This window comes from Carassius gibelio, chromosome A6 (genome assembly GCF_023724105.1).
Source record: "Carassius gibelio isolate Cgi1373 ecotype wild population from Czech Republic chromosome A6, carGib1.2-hapl.c, whole genome shotgun sequence".
In the NCBI taxonomy this organism is placed as follows: domain Eukaryota; kingdom Metazoa; phylum Chordata; class Actinopteri; order Cypriniformes; family Cyprinidae; genus Carassius; species Carassius gibelio.
In genome coordinates this window covers 24,177,890-24,198,773 of record NC_068376.1, presented here as the reverse complement: position 1 = coordinate 24,198,773, position 20,884 = coordinate 24,177,890, and the positions used below count along the sequence as shown (strand labels likewise).

Genomic DNA, 20,884 nt, shown 5'->3' with positions numbered 1-20,884 from the left:
ATTGAAAATATAATAAAATGTGGAAGCCTGGTTATAGATAATGTCTTTGTTACTGTTTTTTTTTTTCTTTTATAACATTAAGAAATCGATTCGCATCAGATGATTTATAAATGTGTAATAATCTTCAGGATCAGTCAAAAGATTCCACCGAATCGGATGTATTAATGTTTACATATTATTATTACTATTATTATTCTTTTTAAATAAAGATGTGTGCATTTATATCAATAAACTATAAGCACTACCAGTAAAATATTTTGGAATAATTAAGATTTTAAAATAATGCTCGCCATGTTCGCCAAGCATGCATTTACTTGATAAGAAGTAAACAACAATATTGTGAAATATTACAATTAAAATAACTTTTTTTTTCTATTTCAGTATATTTATTCATATGTATAATAATTGTGTGATTTTTGTGATTTCAAAGTTGTCATTAATTTGTTCTTTAGTGTCACATGATCCTTCGAAAATTATTTGAATATGCTGATTTGGTGGTCTATAATTATATAATAGATGGTCCAAAATATAAGCAAATTTCGATTTTTGTTTTTTTGTACCTGCAGTGGGAAATTCTACTCCCGCCTCACACACCCACACTAGAGATAAGTTTCCACTGGAACTCATTAAAATAGAATGAACCTCTTCAAAGCACCTGATGATCAGTACCGTATTACACAACAGATACAACCCTTAGGGAAATGAATGAAGGCAATCTTGAAACTTGAGCAAGGAAACATTTATTGGTTCAAAATGCATGTTGTGCCACCCAAGAGCTAAATGAAACTGTTCAGTTAGGACTTTTGCACGGCATCAGATGCTCCCCACAGACAAGCATGTTTACAGGAGCACCTTCATGAAGTAAAAGTCCAAACATAGCATCATCATGCACGTGAGAGCACAACCTGTCATGAAAGCCTATTGGAGATCCATATAGGGGAAGGTTTGCAATGCAGAAGCTGGATTATTACTTCATTAGCCATTTTAGTTGGCTACGCTTAGAAGTTTCTTGATGTCTCCTTCAATGTTGCTGGTCAGGTATCTCCTGCTGTAGCGTTTGAATGGCGCTCCATCAGATCCAATGAGAAACTTCTCAAAATTCCAAGCGATGTCGTTTCTGCACACAGGACTCCACACAATAAATTTGGGGTCGTTCATGAAGGGCATTGGCTCATCGCTCGGGAATGGAAGTTTCTCCTTGAGGAATAAGAAGAGAGGGTGAGCGGCTTTCCCGTTCACGTCAACCTTCTCCAAGAGCTGGAATTTAGGTTCAAAGCCATTGCCAGGACGGACATACTTCAAGGACAGAAGGATCTCTTCATTTGTACAGTTTTCCTAAAACAGCAAAGCAAAGAAAAATATATAGTAGATGACTGAGTATAGGCATTGCAGATGGCTCATTATTAAACTCATATATTAAAAGTAAAAATTATTTTAAAAAAAATAAACATATTAGAGAATCTCTTTAAGATAAAATGACTACTAAACCAAAGAAAAATACTTTTGAAAGAGTGTTGCTTAATATGTGATTACTCAATTTGAATTGATTTTGTTTTGGTAAATTTTATAAACATAAAATCTAATTTCATATAACTCATTTTATATATTTTTATATAAATGTTGATTGTTAAATATATATATATATATATATATATATATATATATATATATATATATATATATATATATATATATATAAATATATACATATATATATTAGAAGTCCTATACTTAGTTATTTAATAAATTTGGCACATTTCATATAAATAAAAAACGAGTTTTGCTTTGTAAGTCATCTTACCTGATAGCCGAACTGATTGCAGGGAACTCCCAGAATCACAAGCCCTTTCTCTGAGAAGCGTTCGTGGAGCTCGTTCATCTGGGTGTAATCCCTGGTGGTCGTTCCTCAAAGAGAAGCGACATTCTCGATCAGGACCACCTTGCCCTGGAAAGAAGAAAACTTTAACTCCTCACCAGTAAGGGTTTTGGCTGTTATGTCGTAAAACGATTTTATTCCGGCCATGTTTACTCCCACACCGTTGTCTCGCAGGTAACTAATACAGGAACTAGGAAAATTACACCTGTATAAAACTGACAAATGTGGGAGGCGTGCTATGCAGCGACCAATCACGGCAAGAGATTCCACGCCTACTTTTAATACACGCCCATGAAATATCAGGGAGTATCATAGAGTTACGTTTACAGCTAAAGGTTGGGAATATTTATCTTCTTTCCTGTGGGTATGATTACTTGCTATTTGATGTATTTCGCATTTTTAAAATCAATATAGAGAAAGAAAGATATAGACAGATATAGTTAATAGACATAAACATACAGTAAACTCCCAAAACAATTCGTACCATAAACAAACTTTTACCACGGTCCCTAGATTTTACGAAACACTAGCGCGGCAAGGATATGCAAGGATGCAGGTTGCAACAGCAACAGACTTGTCATTTATTTTATGCTCAAGCCTAAAATTAATCAGCATTTATTAATATAACATTTAAGTAACAATCGTTTAAGACCAGCATTACTGGGAGTAACGTTAAGGTAAACACTTCTGACCACACCTTGTTCCAAATACGGTAATTTCGTCGAGTTAGTCGAATGTGTAATTTAGTTCTTGCGTCATAAAATGATTGTTTACCATCTTCAGAGATGGATTCTGGGATTGTTTGATTGTTTCTTTTTTGAGGAGATATGATGAGATCTTTCATGTACCATGATTGTAAGATTGAACTGATATGAGATGTTACAGCAAATTAGTTATTTCACATTAGGTAGATGAAATCACACAACTGATAGCTTAATTATGACAATGTTGTTTGCATTCAATATTTTTTCAGTAGCATCTACGAAAAAATCCTAGATTCCCCAGTGTGAGAAACAGCTTATCATTGCATTACTTTTTTTTTCAAGCTTACTTTAAATGATTACATTGTTAAATGGCTGTTTTATAGATAATTCAGGAATTTATATCTACACTGGAAACATACATTGAAGACCTAGAGAGATTCTGAAACTGCCTGCTACCTTGTGTGCCAGCATCCTCTTCACAGCAGGATATTAATGCACTGATTCTTGTTTTTCCATCTGAAACTTTACAAGAATTCATAACATTGTTTTATGCAATTGTTTTATTACTCATATACTCTTTATTGATAAACCAGTTGAAAAACTGGACCAAATTGTAGATGGCAAGGTACATTAATAATGATAATGTGAGAAACCTACTCGAAGAAAATGCCAACAGTTCCTTTGTAGTAGACATAAATGTTTGTAATAGCCAAATTGTGGCATTGCTGGGACCAGTGTCTGACTGATGTCTGATTAACTGCTGTGTATGTGTAGGAGTTGAGCAGTAAGCTGATGCAGATGGTGTCTGTGGCTCTGGTGGAGATCCAGAGGGACATTATTACCAGCCTTCCTGAAATCCTGGAGGATTCCCAGCATGGAGACATTGCCAAACAACTGAAGTAAATTAACAGTAGCTGTTCCTGCTGGTTTTTTGTGCCATTTCCCAATGCATGAAATTAAAGTTGTGTTGTTTTGACCTATGTTGGGTTTAGTAATTATAGCTGGCCGTGATGGTAATGCTGTCTATGACTATAATGTAGATACTTATTATCATTGTGTACGTTGTGTTTAAGTGAGTCTGTGTCTGTGCCTGCTCTCTTGTGCAGTGGTTTACTTCAGCCGAACACTCGCTGAAGCTCGCTGTGCCTATGTTGGATGCTTTATCCAGTTTGAATCTGAGCTCTGCGTTACTGTCTGAGGTACTTCTAAACAGGCAAATATCTTCCCTAAAAATATACTCTAGTCTTCAGTGTCATATAATCCTCCAAAAATCCTTCTAATATCCTGATTTGTTGTTTAAGTATTTATTATGGTCAAAGTTGAAAACAATTTCCGTCAAATATTTTTGTGCACTTTTTTTATGAAGATTATTTGATGAATAGAAAGTTTGAAAGAACAGCATTTATTTGAAATATATTTTTAAATATGCTTATGTAAAAATCATTTTTTATAATGTTAAAGCATCTTTGCTGAAATGTTTTTTTTTTATTAATTTAGCAATTTCAATTGTAGTATATGCTATTAAAAATCCTGTGTGTTTTTCTCTCTGTCAGGTTCATGAGGCAGTAATGGGAACGCTCTCTGCTGTGCAGTTAGAGGATCTTCCTGTTGTAGTGAAGTTCATCTTACACTCCATCTCGGCATCTGATGCTAATGAGGTCAGGCCTCTAAACTGACCTTTGTTTTGTTTTTGTTTTTGGTTGTGAAAATTGATCAGTTTGTATAATCAGTTTCAGATCATTATAGCGCTGTAGTTATGCTCATGTCCATTCATGGTGGTGTGTGACCTGCGTAAAAAGCTGGAGTTGGAGCAGTGTGTCTTGCCAGCTGTGCTGCAGACCTCCCAGAGTCGTATAAAAAGCAAAGCCATGTCAGGGTGAAACTTTTTCCTGCTCTCTCTTGAGTGAAATTCTATCTTCATCTACCTACTCTCATCCATCCCTCTCAAACCCACAGTGTCATTGAAAGGATTCATGCATAAAGATGTTTCTTTTTGTTCAGAAAAAAAGGGAATATTTTTTTGTTGAATATTATTATTACTCAAACTGATAAAATGTGTCTTTATTTTCCTTAAGATGCAATATGTTTTATTATACAGTTACACTAGTCTTTTGGTTTGTACCGCTAGTATTGCAAGATTTAATGAGCGCTTGAGAGACTATCGGGCCACAGTTACAACAGAGCGAGAGACACGCTTAAGGCAGCTTCCAAAGGCTAGCTATCCAGCTGCATAAGGTACTTGTTTTGTACATTTGTGTGAATTTGTGTTGTGCTGATTATACTGTTCAATGTACACAGCTAGAAAATGCACAAATCGATTGAATATTTGCCTAAAGACCTCTGAAGTGACAGGCGGCCACGAGGTAGCTAATTTTATTTTACAATTGTGTGTTAGCAAGCCAAAATTGAGTGTCTAATTGCACTGTTTACCCTGTCCTGTAGTTTTCACGGTGTTTCATGGCATCTGAGAAAGCTAATAAATGCGCCCATACTCGAGAAACCATGTGCAGTGTTGTCATTGAGGAGTTACACCCACGACTGGCTTTACTCACTGAAAGACAAAGAAGAAGTTGGTAATATGTCCAGATCTGTTGGCCATATTCTGTCTTGTTCTTGATTTTATTTGTCACTGCTTGGGTCCTCCAGTGTCCCATCATGCAGCAGTGGTTAGGATAGTGTAGCTTTGGTTCTGGAGGTCTTAAAGTCAGCTATCCGCTTTCAGAAGACCATCTCAGAGGCTTGGCTAAAAAGTTAGATGAGAGCTAATTTAATCTTGGTTTAATCTTTTTGGTTTGCCTTTCTGCCTTCCAAGCACTAGGTACTATATTTTCATGCGACTGAAGTGATATAATTACTGTTCAAATGAGTGATTTTCAGGCCATCAAGGTTTGATTGATTTCTATCAAAATGTTTTTATGTGTTTCCCATTAGATTGACACAGTTCGTGCCTGAAAATACAAATGCAAGAATTAACTAAACTTGTTGTCTCTCCAGTATTTGATCTTTTGATGCTGTTCATCCTTCACTCCACTAATGCAAACCACAGCTAGCGAGGGACAGAGAGAGTGCTCAAGGTCAAATTTCGCAATGGTCTGATTCAGGAAAGTCTCTTGCGTAAGACCTTTAAGGGTAATACTCAGGGATGCTTTCATTCAAATGCTAAAAGAACAGCCCTAATTATGCTACCCGAAGTATTGGTTTTCCTTGTTCATATCAGGTATGGTGTAAATGTTCAATACAGGTGATGCAGGCTTATTTCTCATCAATTCTGGCTCTAGCTCAGGGACTCTTGCCATCTCCAGACTGCTGTGTGGTGCCTTTTGGATGTCACTTATACAAACAGGCCTGCACTGGCTTTGACTCCTACTGTCAGCAGGTAAGAAGTACCTCTTAATAACAGCTTACAACAAATGCCTGCTTTGATGTCCATTTGGAAGGAAATTGTATTTGAATCAGTTCATTTCATTAAGTCAGACTAAAATCAAACGTATTGGTAGTCATGATGGTGGGCAGTATGGGGGCATGCAGGTAAAGTCTTTGCTGGTGCATTGAAATGGTTTTCGCTTAAATACCCTCAGTAGTTTTGTGATCTTTGATCTTCACTCTTCATCTTGTGTTGTTCATGTAGAATAAACCTGAAAGGCTCTCACGCTGCCCAAAGAGACACACAGACAGGTGAGTTAGATGATCTGATGGTTTGAGTGTGTACAACACTGTTCAAAAGTTTGTGGTATTCTAGATTTATGAAACGAGTCTCTCATGCTCACTAAAGCAGTAAACAGACAAAACTGGAGTCAAGAAAGAAAGTTTATTACTGAATACTCAGCGCTGATCTTAGACTAACCCTTCTGTTACTGTACACTGTAAAACAAGATGTTTTTATATACCATAAATGATGTTCCTTGATATAGAGCAAGGTTTATATACAAATAAAACAGAAACAGTAAAAATTATACACTTACTACACAAGTTGTCTTTAAATTGTTCAAATATAAAAAATACTTATATAATGAAAGTCTCAGGGGTTACTTCGAGTAAATTTTTTGTATGCTAATATTTTCATATATATATATAGCTTCATTATATGTGATGTATGAAAAATGGCTGAAATTCACTTCAAAATATTTCACAGTTATTCTGTGTTTATTTGCTGTTTGTTGACGGCGCAAATCCATACAGTATATCAACCTGTAATTTGCTTTTTTTTTTTTTATCAGCATTGAATTAATTAATAATCTCTGCAATGTTACAATCCGAATGACTCTCACAGGCATGTGTCTCCACTTTTTTCTGTCCCCGTTTTTCCTCCTGCTGGGGTTCTGTGAAGAAGTGCAGCACCAAAGCGATCTGGAGGAGACTGATGCTCTGCTAGGTCAGATACTGTACTCCTGCAGTTTTTTTTTTCTATTCTAGATTGTGTTTTGTCTTGAACACTGAGTAAAAGAAAATGTTTTATTAGATGGCCCTATTTTTTTCATGTTTTCTTATTATGAATATGTATAACCTGTAAGATTAGTTCTAACATCACAAGATGCATCAAATGTATTTAAGTTTGAAAAGCATGTTTGGAGAGTTTTGTGCTGTTAAAGGCTGTCCTCTGATTGTGACTGATATAGAGGTGGTGGAGAGTCTGTCTGAGACTGAGAGAGAGTTCCTCTGTTCTCTGCTCTTTTACACCATCAGCTGGTTCAGAGAGGTTAATACACCTCTTCAGTACAGCAGAATACTAAATTCAGAGTGACTTGACAGCCATCATCGATCAGTTCAAGTTCTCATATGACTGTTTTGCCTTTTTGAAGTACTCACTTCATGTGTAAATGAATAGTTCATTCAAAAATGAAAATTCTGTGTTCATTTTATTACTTGGAAATTGGAACTATGGCTTGGAATTATGTTTTGTTTTTTTGGTATGCATGTCTATTTTATGAATGTAGTTGGTGAATACATTTTGCAAGCAGAATGATCCTGAGATGAAAATGAAGGTTGTAACTCGTATTCAGAATATCACTTACCTTCAGAGTTTACTGCGAACGTGCTTGGCAGGTACCAGTGACAGAGCGACTTATGTATTTTATTTATGTTTATTAATTTGTATTTGTTTATATGCATGTATTCGTTTTAAGTAAATTTGTCTATTTGCTATATTTAATTTTCTCTGTAAAAGTTAACTTTGTTTGTTGTGTTGGCTACACCAGGCTACACTCCTCCTCAGGCTAACTTTGATGGATGATACCATCTTCTTCAGTTGCTCTGCCAAAGAAAGGAAAGAAAGGTAAGAATGCTGGAGAAATCAGAATACTGATTTGTGCTATATATAGGGTCAGTCCTTCACAGGTCCAGACATACTCGATGTCCACTGGTTTACTGACATCTGTACTGACATTTTTATTTTATTTTCAAGCTTTTAGAACTTTTTACATCCCCAAACTGACAATTTTATTTGTGGCAGGATCATCCAGAGAAAGCGAGCGAGAAGGAGAAAGAAAAGGATGCCAAATCAGGGATCAGTCTGTCTTCGTACTGGCCGTTCTTCAGAGAGCTGGATGTTGAAGCTCTGAGCGTGCTTTAGTGTGGCCTTCTGTCACCGACACTTTTAGACACTGAGCTGCATAGTAAGGTAAAATGAGTCCGTTCTCAGTACGAGTACATACTTTCATTTTATGAAAAATAATAGAGAGCTGTTTTGTCTGTAGTTAAAGGAGGAAGTGCAGTTGGGCCATGCAGAATTACTTTTCCTGCTGGAGAACATGTGGCGTAAACTGGACTTTAGTTTGGCTTCTGCACCAGCCAAAAAGGCTCCATTTCTCAAAGAATGAGAACTCACACATCTAAACCTGCTTTACCCTGTTTTATGTTTTTCTACAATGTTGTTCTAATCAACCAATCAGTTATTATATTTATTATTTTATAATTAAGAAATGAAACACTATTATTTTTATTATTATTATTTTAATGTAATCTTTAGCAAATCTTAGAAAATTTTTAATTATTACAATTATGCCATCATTCACCAAAGTTTGGCATTATAATGCAATTAAATAGTTTACTTTAATAAAAGTGTTAAGTGTAATCTTTGGCAAATTGCAAAATATGTATTTTTCATACTGTAGATTATAATGATGCAAAAATTGTGTTTTTTGGATTAATTATAATGTAATTAATGAAATTTAATTGCAGCTTTAAATGTTCTCTTTAGAAAATTCCAAAAAATACAATATATTAGTGAACAGCACACTATTGTTGCTTTTTTATTACAAAAAATATATATTTTGGGGATTTTTTTATCTCATTAAATTGAAGATTTTGATTAATGCTGTTGCGCAATGTTCAGTTATCAATAATCAAGTGGTTTTCTTGAACAGATCTAATGTTATTTGCTTGTTTTTATATGATAATTTGTTTATTTGTTTTTATATTCAATACAAATGTTAATGTTAATAATTTTGTCAGTTACATTAATTTTGACCATGGGTGTTTTTTTATGTATGTTCTTGACAGTATATGAATGTATGACAGAGATGCTGACAATTCCACATAATGAAATTATAATAAACATTATTATTAAACCTTAATTTAAATATTGGTGAAAAAAACTTTAGAACATCCACGTGTTTCGGTTGATCGCTCCAAGAATCACTGAATCGGTTTTACATTCTACCTGTTCGAAAGAACCGATTCGCGGCAATGAGTCGGACTTCTCATCACTTTGGTTGGCTCGTTTCAAGCCAACCCTCTGAGTCACAGTCACATGGTGCATCCAGGAAGAAACGCGTACAATGTATATGTACAGAGGAAGATAAACAAATGCTCAGCTGTGTCAATAACACAACTAAAACACGGGTGTAAACTGACCTGCAGTGAAGCACAGATACTGTAAACATCTACCGGGCGACACGGATGCAAACAGGCTTGTTCGGAAAGCGGAAGGATTGGTTTTGTGTGTGCCATCACAGTAACTGACAATTATTCATAGACATTGAGCGTGTGTGCTGGATTTTCTGACAGCCGTGCAAAAATGTCTGACTTTGTAATTTTACTGCTGATTCTGTTTTTGGTCATTTGTCTTATCTTAACTGTGGTGGGCTTCGTTTTTTACTCCGGGCTTTTCTCTGAAGTCGTGATTCGGACTGGATCTCCTCCGGTGAAAAACATCACGATTGCATATAAGTTTAGAAAAGGATCGTACAAGGCCAGCGGAGCAGCTTTCACGGAGAGCTGCAGTATCGGACCGAAGCTGTCTTCTGTCGGTGTGTTTTACGATGACCCCAATCAGGTCAGTAGGTCACCTTTATTTATTTATTATTATTATATATATTTTTTTTATTTGACTGATTCTTCATGCAGCTTCCTCTGCCGTTTGTTTTTAAAACATTTCCACTTTAAGATAAATCCGGATTAGTAATAGAACGTTCATGACACAAGTAATCATTTAAATAATAATGTATTTGTTATATATATATATATATATATATATATATATATATATATATATTAGGGGTGTAACGATACGCGTATTCGTATTGAACCGTTCGGTACGACGCTTTCGGTTCGGTACGCGGTACGCATTACGTATACCGAACGGTTCGTTGGAGTAATTAATTATATTTGAAAAAAAAAAAAAAAGAGAGAGAGAGAGAAATATAATGATATGCGTTCAACAAGGTAGCCCAATAACCCAAACAACGTAACAGGCAACGCCCCTGACACTCCCGAAGAAGAAAAAAACACCATCTTATATGTTTATGTTAGGCTACTCAGCAGGCGCTCGCTCACTCAGTACGCGCTGAAGGCTCGTTGCAAAATAGCCAATGCGTTGAACAGACTAGAAATGAGAAGATCCTCCAATAACCAACAGGTCTGGTGTTTGGGTGCACTTTGGATTCCCTTTAAGCTATAATGGTGATGGCAAGAGAGTGGTGGATAAAAAAAAACAACGGTATGTCGCATCTGCAACATGACAGGCTACACCAGCGGGAATACAAAAAAAAAAAAAAAACACCAGCGGGAATATCTGGGATATATGCGTCAGTACTATCTGGGAAAAGACGAAAAAAAGGAGAAACATGCACGCAGCAAACTATCCCTGCAGCATTTAGACACTATAGCTTACAGGGAATCCAACCCAAACACCAGACCTGTTGGTTATTTTAGGATCTTATATTTCTGGTCTGTTAAATGCATTCGACATTTTGCAACGAGCCTTCAGCGCGTGCTGAGTGAGCGAGCGCCTTAGGGGCCGTTCACATATCGTGCCTAAAAACGCATGGAAAACGCTAAGCGCGTCTTTCTCCTCCTTTCCAAAGCGCTTGGGCAGAAGCGCTCATGAGGCGTCTGTCTTTGCTGAGCAACAATGACGTGCTCTCTCCATGAGACACGGAAATTTCAGCGAAGGATAAATGGATTTGCAGGTCTAAAAATCGCTTGCAGTAGCTCTGCTACTAAATTTATTTCAAAATTGCAATCCATATACAACTATGATCAGCTGTTCCTTCATCTTGGCTGAGCTCTCAACGTTGTTACGGGAAAGGATGAAGCTGATTGGTTGGTTCTTGTCACATGACCCGCGGTGCGCTTGCGGCATTCTGAAAAGTTGAGATGTTTTTGCATTTTGCTGTATCTAAAACGAACCGAACCGAACCGTGACATCAGTGTATCGTATCGAACCGAACCGTGAATTTTGTGAACCGTTACACCCCTAATATATATACATATATAATCTCCCCCCCCCCAAAAAAAAATAACGTTATGTTATTATCACAACCCCTAAAACCACCTGTCAGCAGACCTTAACCCATAACTAACCTATTTTGCCCCAATACTTGAGACTTGGTAAGATGTTTGTCTGTTATATCAGTACCGAGTTTCAAACATTACCACAGTACTAACATGATGCATTTAAGTAATAATTTGAGGGTTGTCGTTGCAGGTATAATTGTAATCTTGCAAAACAGCAGGTTCACTATTTTCTGGTCCATTAGTGAGCTGCTTACTGAGAAACCATTTTTTCTCACTTGATTTTGCAGCACAGACTCATGAGAATCAAGCCTCAAGCATTTCATTTGTATGTGTTTTATACTTACTGTATGATTCATCTGTTTTTTTTTTTTTTTTTTTAAACTTCATGGCCACAACAAAAATAAAAGTCTGCTCTAACACTAACCCTAAGTCAATCTTAAGTTTCATATCCACTATTATACATTACTATTTAGTGTTTCATACGCATATATTAGGTATAATCTAAAAAGTTGCACTTCATGCATGCACAACTCAAAGAGAATGGATTGAATTTGGCCTGGTCAGCGGAAAATGGAAGAGCTACAGCATGCAAAATATGTCTGATGTTTAAGCATTTAATAGATGAATATTTAAACCAGAACAGGTCATGCTAATAGACTCCCTGGACGGATGTCATTAGCATTTCTGCACTGATCCAAGGCTGTATGTACAGTCACCACAGCAGTTATGCAGTAATTGTGCATCAGATTTATGGTTGCACATTGGAAATGAAAGTTGAGAGCCGTGGTAACTGCTCTATTTTATATTGTGCAGTATGACACCCAATGCCAAATGGAATTGCTGGTTTGTGAAGGAATGACTGGGAACGTACCATTGGCCCATTTTGAGGTTATACACCAGATAGTTCATCAAGAGAAATTTTATTTTTATTTTTATATAACATTTACATTTTACATTTGTTCATTTAGCTGACTCTTTTATCCAAAGTGACTTACAATTCCAACTAGGAGCAACTGGGGGCTAAGTGTCTTGCTCAGGGACACATTGGTGTCTCATAGTGGATTCGAACCCGGGTCTCTCACACCAAAGGCATGTGCCTTATCCCCTGCGCCAACACCACCCCTATAATATAAGATTGTCCTATTTTAATCAATGTGATAAACTAGTTAGGTCAAAAGTAATCAAAAAGTACTCTGATTATATTACCTAAAATGATGATATCAATTATGATACTAACAACAATTTATGTAATGTAATTTGGAATCAGTAGCATACTACAATTTTTAAGTAATCTACCCACAGAATTGCTGATTAGAAATCTTAGAATATAGTGTTAATATAGTCATTCTGTTTGTCCAAACAATCAAAATATGTCAAAGGATGTCTGTTATGTCACAAATCAATTTAATCATTCAAATTAAGCCTTTTCTTTGTGATTTAAGTAAATGTGTGGACCTAATTGGACAGACACTCGGTTGAATATGGCATACATCTTAGAATAGAAAAAGGAAAAAATTAAACATTTTAGTCACATGCTTCTACATTCAACACAAGGCCTATTGAAACCATAAGGTGAAGCGACTCGGACAAAATGTAAGTAATGTAGGTTTAAAAATTGGACACTAAAAATAAAGTGAATTCCAGGCTGGCAGTATTTTGTTACAGACCGTACTAATGGCTGTGATATTGTCTGAAGTGAGTTAGGAATATATTACACTATGAACACCATTGATATTATTATACACACTCAAGACAAACCAGCTTACTTGTGGGGGAAAAACAATTATTAATATTATAACGTTCCATGCTATTACCCATTCGGTACTTCACTTCATGGTGGTGCCCCAGTATTTTTTGTAAATGGAAAAAGAGACATGGCATGACATTATGCATTAAATTATATGTTTCTTTTCCAGTGAGCTAAATGAAATGCTTAGTTCATCCAAAATGAAAATTCTGTCATCATTTACTCACCCTTATGTTGTTCTAAACCATATATATATATATATATATAAATCTTTCTTTAACATGGATGGAACCCAAAAGGAGAAATTTAGTAGAAATTTTGAGCTGCAATCTTTCAAAGTAGATGGAGACAAGGTACTGTCAAGCTACTAAAGGATAAACAAAAACAAAAAATGCACCTTAAATGCATTATAAAATAGTCCATGCAGTTTCTGGGCTATATTCCAAGTCTTCTGAAATGTGTGAGGAACAAGAAACCTTGTTTGGCAGCCATAGTCATAATGCACTTTATTTGTATGAAATCAAACAACTTTATCTGTGTTCTGAAGAAAAAAGTAAAGATGTGATTTAAAAGTTGTGGTGATGTGAAGTTATGATGGGATTGTAATTTTTTGGTGGGGCCGAACTATTCAGATATTTGCACTGCTAAACCAAAAAGGAAATGCAAAGTAAAGGGTGTTCTCCCAGTGCTGCGTAAAAAAAGCATAAAAACACATTAGCTTAGTTGGCTTAAGCTGATCCCTGTGTTTCTACGAAAGTTGTCAAAGCAGGTCATGCATTTTTTTGTAATCAGGCCAGTAGATCTCTAACCACTAGATGGCACTCATGGTGCAGGATAAAGAAAGTAACTTGCAGTGGAAATTGTCCAGTTCAGGCATACAGGTTGATTGTCAAGGATGTACAGGTCTTCTTTTATTTTTTCGTAATCATTTTATTACTACTACTACTTCTACTAGTACTACTATTATTAGTAGTAGTAGTATTAGAAGTAGTAAATACAACAACAATAATAGTAATAATAATAATTGTTTGTCATTTTTAGATAATAATTATTATTAACAACAACATAATATTGCTAATAATTGGATTCTTTTATTATGTATGAGTACAGTGGCTATACAGTATACTTGGACACTTTTTTAAAATAATATTTTAAATAATTAAATAACTGTTTTAAATAATCATTATAATACTAATTATTAGTAGTAGTAGGAAGCAGTAGGAAATAGAACAATAATAATAGTAATAATAATTATTGTTTGCCCTTTTTTAGATTATTAAAATAATGATAATTACTATTGTTATAAACAACAACAGTAATTCTAATAATGATACTTTTACAATTACAATAACTGTCATTTTTATTAATGTTTTGTTTGAATTTGTTTACATGTCTTTTGTGGTTTTAATATTTAGTTATGCAGTGACATTCATTCATTTTAAAAGCCATGTGCCATGTGAATATAACTGATCATTGTATATAATAGAATACCTTGAGTGTTATGATTCTGGTACCATTCATGTAGGCGATTTTGTTCTGAGCTACATTGCATTGCATACAGTGATGCTGTTTTACAGTACTCTGGCTGCTCTCCCAGCTGCTTAATGCAGTCATGTGCAGGGGTGACATCCGAGGGGATTCCCCTGTTTATTGTCTTTGTATTGAGATGGGTTGGGGCTTTCGATTGGCATTCTCACCTTTTAGTGTCCAGCCACTGTCTCCCCTAAAGCCAATTAGCTTGAGATCTGACTATGATCGGTTGTTAGCACTCACTGAGGTCGCTGTCCGATTTTAATTGGCATTATGCTCTGAACTTATTAGTATGCTCAGCTCTCCCGCAGGAGGCAGGGGTTGATATGGTCTGTTCAGAAGGTCAGCTACCAGCGGAGCCAAAGTGTTTGAGCTTGACAGCGTAAAATAGAGGAATTTACACTTTAGTGAGGTAGATCTTTTTTATATATATATATATATATATATATATATATATATATATATAAATACTGAGAATGACTGTACCTACTGGCTTATTAGTGGCAATGGAAAACCTGTGATTCATCTTCTGCATTTAAATGACACTTCTTAGTGGTTCATATTCTAGACATAAACACAGTTTATATTTACAGTACATGCAGTATTTCCAATGATGAGTAGTATAGCGTCACTAAACATAGCAAAACTATTGGTTCAAATAATGTCGCATTCATCTGAAGAAAAATACAGAAAAAAAGAGTAATATTGTGAAATACTGTTACAATTTATAAACATATCTTAAGTGTCACATTATCCTTCAGAAATCGTTCTACTATGTTGGGTTGGTGCTCAAGAAACATTTATTATTATTAACAGTGTTTTATTTGTTATTTTTTTTTTTTTTTTTTTTGATGAACACAATTCAAAAGAATTTGTTTTTAAATAGGACTTTTTGTAACAATTTAAATGTTTTAACTTTTTACTGTCACTTTGGATCAGATTAATGCATCCTTTCTAAATAAAAGTATACACCGTTTCCAAATAAATAAAAATACGTTTTTGGAACTGAATGCTAAAATCAGTTGCTTTTTCATACCAATATTGGTGAAGTTTTTTCTGTGTTGATCAATCTGTCTGCTTGACAATCCAATTTAGCAGCAATAAAAATAAAGTGAGATAAACAGACTGAGAACTTCAACTTATTAGATAAACAGATGTGGAAAAATGTCCTTTGGGAATATTTGCAAAAAAATTATTGCAATATGTTATTGCAATACTCACACAGTCGGTGTGTTTAAAAATCACAAAATGTTTAAAATCACATTAACATCATATGCCAATTACGTATTGTAATAATAAAAACATATCATGAGGCCTCTTGTGAATTCCACTCCAAGTATTGAGAGAGTCAATTTTGTCAATTTTCTTGTTGATGATCGGTCTTATTTTAGATTAAACTTATGGCAAAAGTTTTGAAAGTATGAGCAGTCACCGTTATGATCTGATATAGGGAATGAGAACAGAAACAGTTGAACCAACAAATGTGCTGTTAATTTGGTTTCCCACCCTAATTCTGACCCATTTCTGTGGATGGTCATAGCTTATACCAGAAACACTGACTCAAGTGATGGTTTGTGACTTATGCAGGGTATTATGAGTCAGGGAAAAAACTTCAGAGTTGAGACAAGTTTGAACTTTTATGCTCCAACTGTTTGAACTCTAAATGATTTTTACATTCAGTCACCCTTCATTAATGCCATTCAGCCTTGTGATGCACCAGCATGAAACCAGCCTATTTATTACTGTTTATAAATGGAAGAGCTTATTCTCTTCAGGCAGTTCATTCAGCTCAAGTGTCCACACTCAGGGCTGATTGGAGAGGATGCTTTTCAGGTTTTATATGGCAGTCAAAGTGAATCAGTTGTTACTTCTGTGGAACACGGGCTTGATGAACAATCAGCAGAACCTCCGCAAACACTGAATCAATCATGAAAGTTAATGGTAGAAGCAAAGAGCTGCCATTTAAAACTGGCCTAGTTTGTCGAGAGTTAATGTATTAAATCAGCGAACCAGCGAAGCCTTTACAGCTATTTCACAGCACATCAAGTCCCTATACTCTGCCTTATACATTCATCGTCTAAACTAAAATCACTCTGACATGTCTTTATTGTTCTCTTTGCTATATGTTCTGTTTTGTAGGTCAAAGAATTCTTCACAGTCAAACACCCAACTCATCGAATCTGTCTGTCTGAAGTATTACATTTAATAAATATAGAATAAATATAAATATAGACAAAAGAGCTTTTTCACTTTTATCACATCTGGTTAGGACATTAATGCACCAGACTGTCAGCAGCATCCTACAGCGACCCTCTCATAGCAGTCGCATCGTTCTTTCAGTTCATCACCTTTGAAGCAGTGCTGCTACAGTCATCAAAACGCAGCTTTCACTCGATTTCAAGACAATTATTTTCAAACTTCAAATCACTTGCTGTGAGCAGTGTTCTCATTTTATGCACAACCTGCAGGTTTTGAGGACTACGGTAATTTTGTGGAATAAAGAATAAGAGTTAGGCTATTTATTTTTTTAATATATTACTCTATTGAAGAGCGGCACTTTGCATGTACACTACCTTTGCCAAAAGTTTGGGGTCGGTAATATTTATAAAAATGCTTTGAAAGAAGTCTCTCATACCCACCAACACTGCATTAATCCAGTAAAAATAGAAATATTGTGAATTATTATAACAGTTTAAAATAAGTATTTTATCTTAATATAATAATGTATATTTTCAGCAGACATTACTCAAGTCTTCAGTGGCACATGATTCTCAAGAACTCATTCTAATGCACTGACTTGGTGCTCAAGAAAAATTTTTTTTTGTTTATCAGTGTTGAAAAGAGTTACTTCTTTTGAACAGTAATGTATGTATCTCTAAGAAATGTAAATGGTCTTTGGAGAACATGACCCTAAACCAGCCCAATTATATACAGCGTTTCCTTAGGCTATCTAGTCATTCTGACAACCCACTGAACTAGTCAAAGTTGAAAATGTCTAGTTTTGGATTCGCCATGCCCATGCCAAACATGCCAATACATTTATGTTTACTGCTAGAAATAGAGAGACACATTTCTAGGTTGGGCTCTGACCTGATCCCTCATGTTCAGCTTTCTTGTACATTATTTTGTCTTGTTTACCCATCTGAAGACACAGAGCAGGGGAATAAGTGCATTTTACAAGAACGAATAGAAAAGAAGGGGGAAATGCTTTCTCCAGAATGACTTTTTGTTGTCTCAGGGCACTGGTTTAAAGTTTAGGGATTAAGAAGACCTCATCTTAGATGGCATTAAACGGTAGACTGTCCTCACATTTATTGCCATTTTCAGGATAAATCTCTGCTGAGTCTTCATATTACTGGTTTCTTCACCTTTTCAGCACTTTATCTGAACTTACTGTTCACATGACAAAAGGAAATGAACCGGTCATGAGTGTTTTGTCCAGCTACTAGCAAAATGTCCTACATGCTTGACTTTTGAATGCCAGTCGCCCTCCTCTGCCTTTTTTAATTAGGACTGATGGCGTGAACTTAGCCTGGAGCTGGGAGTTATGATTAGTTATAGCCTGGTTGTGAGAGCAGGACATGAATGATGGACGGTCATTGTGGTTCCAGGCGCTTCAGTTTAGCGGTGTCAGTCAGCTAATGAAGCCGGAATCGAGAGCATGTGAGGTGTTCCTCGCGTTTCTTCTCTGATTTATGTATGAAGCATCCATCTGATGTTAACCATCTTTAATTGAGAACTTAATCTGAAGCATGCATTATTAAGAATCACATTAATGTAAAAGGTTTTCCTTAAAGCTTCAGGTTGATTATTTTGGCTATTGCAGTGCAGACTCTTGCGGTTGTCAGCTAAATACAAATACCGAAACTCTTGTGATCCTTTTCCATGACAACTCAAATATTATCACAGGCTTTCCAAACTGGGCTTTTTTGCATACTCTATTTTCTGCCCCATTAATTTTGTCCAGATTGCCCCCTACCCAACACCGCACCTACAGTTCCGAGGAAATGATACGCCGTCAGTTTCAATTTGAGTCAGCATAGGAGGCTATTCAGCATTTGGAGCATTCAGGGCAGCTAATCATCTTCTGGAAATTGTAGGTTATACATTGATGTAACAGTAATTAATTACTGTTACATCAATGTATAATTTGATTTAGGGTGATATAAAAGTGTGTGTGTTCTTAATTTATGTGCTCTAAATGCTCTTAAAATTTAATTTTTCATTTATGCACCAATACCTAGTCATACACGGCAATATTTATAAATTATTTAAGTTTTTTGATATGTGCTTATCATTTTTAGCATATAAATATATTTATAAATATTTAATATAAAATGACACTCTAGGACTTGCATGAATAGTTTTCAGTGATGATTAAAATGAATCGTTGAATCAAAATGTAAAATTGTCTCACTGAAAATGGATTCACAGAAATTAACTGAACTTACCAGGTGGAATCCAGGAACTGGAACACATTTTTGCAATTCATGCCCGTGTCTAATAAATGTCATGTGTAATGCAACTCCTTGCCTAGCCCCTCTGAAAAGCCTTTTTTCAAACTCGTGTGAAAAACATTAGCTCTAGGCTCATCCACTAGTGTGTCATTGCTATTATTCTTTAATGTATGCAGGCTAGCTGTAAGCTTAATGTGGTGGTTTGCTGCTTGTTGACCTGGATAGTGTTGTTACACTCGCCATGTTGCATACAGCCTGGTTTTGCTTCTACTTGTATCTCGAGACACTATTTTCTGTAAGCAGTGAAGCTTGTGTGTTAGTCAAAAGCTTGATAAATAGTTTTAAGCCAACCTAAACTTTTTAAAGACTTTTGTCTGTTCTGATTATAGCATACCTGCAGCTCCTCTAGGTGGTTAGCAGAGGTCTCCCTGATGCTGATTCAGGACTTTAATGTCCAGTGTTAAATACATAGCCTCTGACTTTTTTCCTTGGATTTAATTCTAAATTTTAGATTGTGTGGATGTCGTTTGTTCTTCTGCAGTTCTGTTATGGTGCAGAAACATAATGTGAGCTTGCTGTTGCATTTATGTTGATGCTTTGCTTATTTGGTGCTTATGCATGTGGTATGAAACAGACCTTACAATTTTTATAGAGAGAAGGACTCTGAGGTATATTTTAAATTTAAAGTCAGACTACAAAGTTGTTCTGTGCCATATAACGTCCTGACCTGATCTCTAAAGTAAACTCCATGCATCTTTTAGTAATTACACACCTTAATGGTTTCTAGAACATTCCACCGGAGGTCTCCAAGTGGAATTTTGCTCTCTGTATGAAACATACTGAGAAGCACCATGAAAACTCTACTTCACAAACTTTAGCTAATGGTTCAAACCAGGGCAGCCATGTTAAGCTCACTATCTGTTTCTTTTCATATGGTTTGGTAGCCTCAAATCCAACTGGCAGCAGCCTTTTGCTTTGATTACTGCTTTGCACACTCTTGGCATTCTCTTGATGAGCTTCAAGAGGTAGTCACCTGAAATGGTCTTCCAACAGTCTTGAAGGAGTTCCCCGAGAGATGCTTAGCACTTGTTGGTCCTTTTGCCTTCTGTCTGCGGTTCAGCTCACCCCTAAACCATCTCGATTGGGTTCAGGTCCGGTGACTGTGGAGGCCAGGTCATCTGGCGCAGCACTCTCCTTCTTGGTCAAATAGCCCTTGATGCCTTCAGTGTGACTCTACAATTTTCACAGTCATGAAAATAAAGAAAACTCTTTGAATCAGAAGGTGTGTCCAAACTTTTGGTCTGTACTGTATATATATGTGTGTGTGTGTGTGTGTGTGTGTGTGTGTGTGTGTGTGTGTGTGTGTGTGTGTGTGTGTGTGTATATACAGCGTATATGCATATATACATATGTATATGCATATATACATATGTATATGTATATAAACTTGCTCCAGTAATCTCCAAGTGTGTTAATTTTGGAGCGAAGTCTGAAGATTCACCGTCTGTGAATTATTTATCAATGTCTAAATGATGTGGTGCTGCTAATGTGGTGCCTGTTGAATTTTCATGAGTCGCCTCTTGAGCCAAGGCTGAGCCGCCTCACTCTCTACAATTATGCAGATCTGAGCACCTTAGAGACTTCTGCGGCATGCAGAGAGGTTTTGCCATTTCTCTGCCAACCCTTTAAAAAAAAGTGACACTCTCCCTGGAGTGCATGCTTCACAAACTGTGTGTTACCCGTGAGCAATGCCAAACGAGGCTTGGGGGGGAATTCCCGGAAGTCCTAGACCTGGGAGAATTGGCAAAGGGTGAGGATAAGGGTTGGGAAAGAT

The 20,884-nt window shown here is 36.0% G+C and overlaps 1 protein-coding gene, 1 long non-coding RNA gene and 2 pseudogenes across 3 annotated transcripts in view; 3 read left to right on the top strand and 1 right to left on the bottom strand.

The window, feature by feature from the left end:
• Positions 1 to 717: 717 nt before the first annotated feature.
• Positions 718 to 2,067, bottom strand: LOC128015824 (glutathione peroxidase 2-like; annotated as a pseudogene).
• A 343-nt stretch (positions 2,068 to 2,410) lies between these two features.
• Positions 2,411 to 5,423, top strand: LOC128015822 (Fanconi anemia group D2 protein homolog; annotated as a pseudogene).
• A 797-nt stretch (positions 5,424 to 6,220) lies between these two features.
• On the top strand, positions 6,221 to 8,503 carry LOC128015823 (uncharacterized). Of its 2 annotated transcripts, XR_008184014.1 has the most exons (5): positions 6,221 to 6,255; positions 6,908 to 6,952; positions 7,776 to 7,852; positions 8,030 to 8,197; positions 8,274 to 8,503. It is a non-coding gene; the product is annotated as an uncharacterized LOC128015823 (long non-coding RNA). The 2 variants fall into 2 exon arrangements; XR_008184013.1 differs by lacking the exon at positions 6,221 to 6,255 and having other exon boundaries at positions 6,866 to 6,952.
• Positions 8,504 to 9,316: 813 nt separating this feature from the next.
• Positions 9,317 to 20,884, top strand: part of LOC128015821 (testis-expressed protein 264) — a 63,118-nt gene continuing 51,550 nt past the window's right edge. Inside the window, exon 1 of the mRNA XM_052600005.1 lies at positions 9,317 to 9,853. Within this exon, the coding sequence (XP_052455965.1) occupies positions 9,596 to 9,853 (258 nt within the window). The 5' untranslated portion in view covers positions 9,317 to 9,595. The remainder of the gene's footprint in view (positions 9,854 to 20,884) is intronic.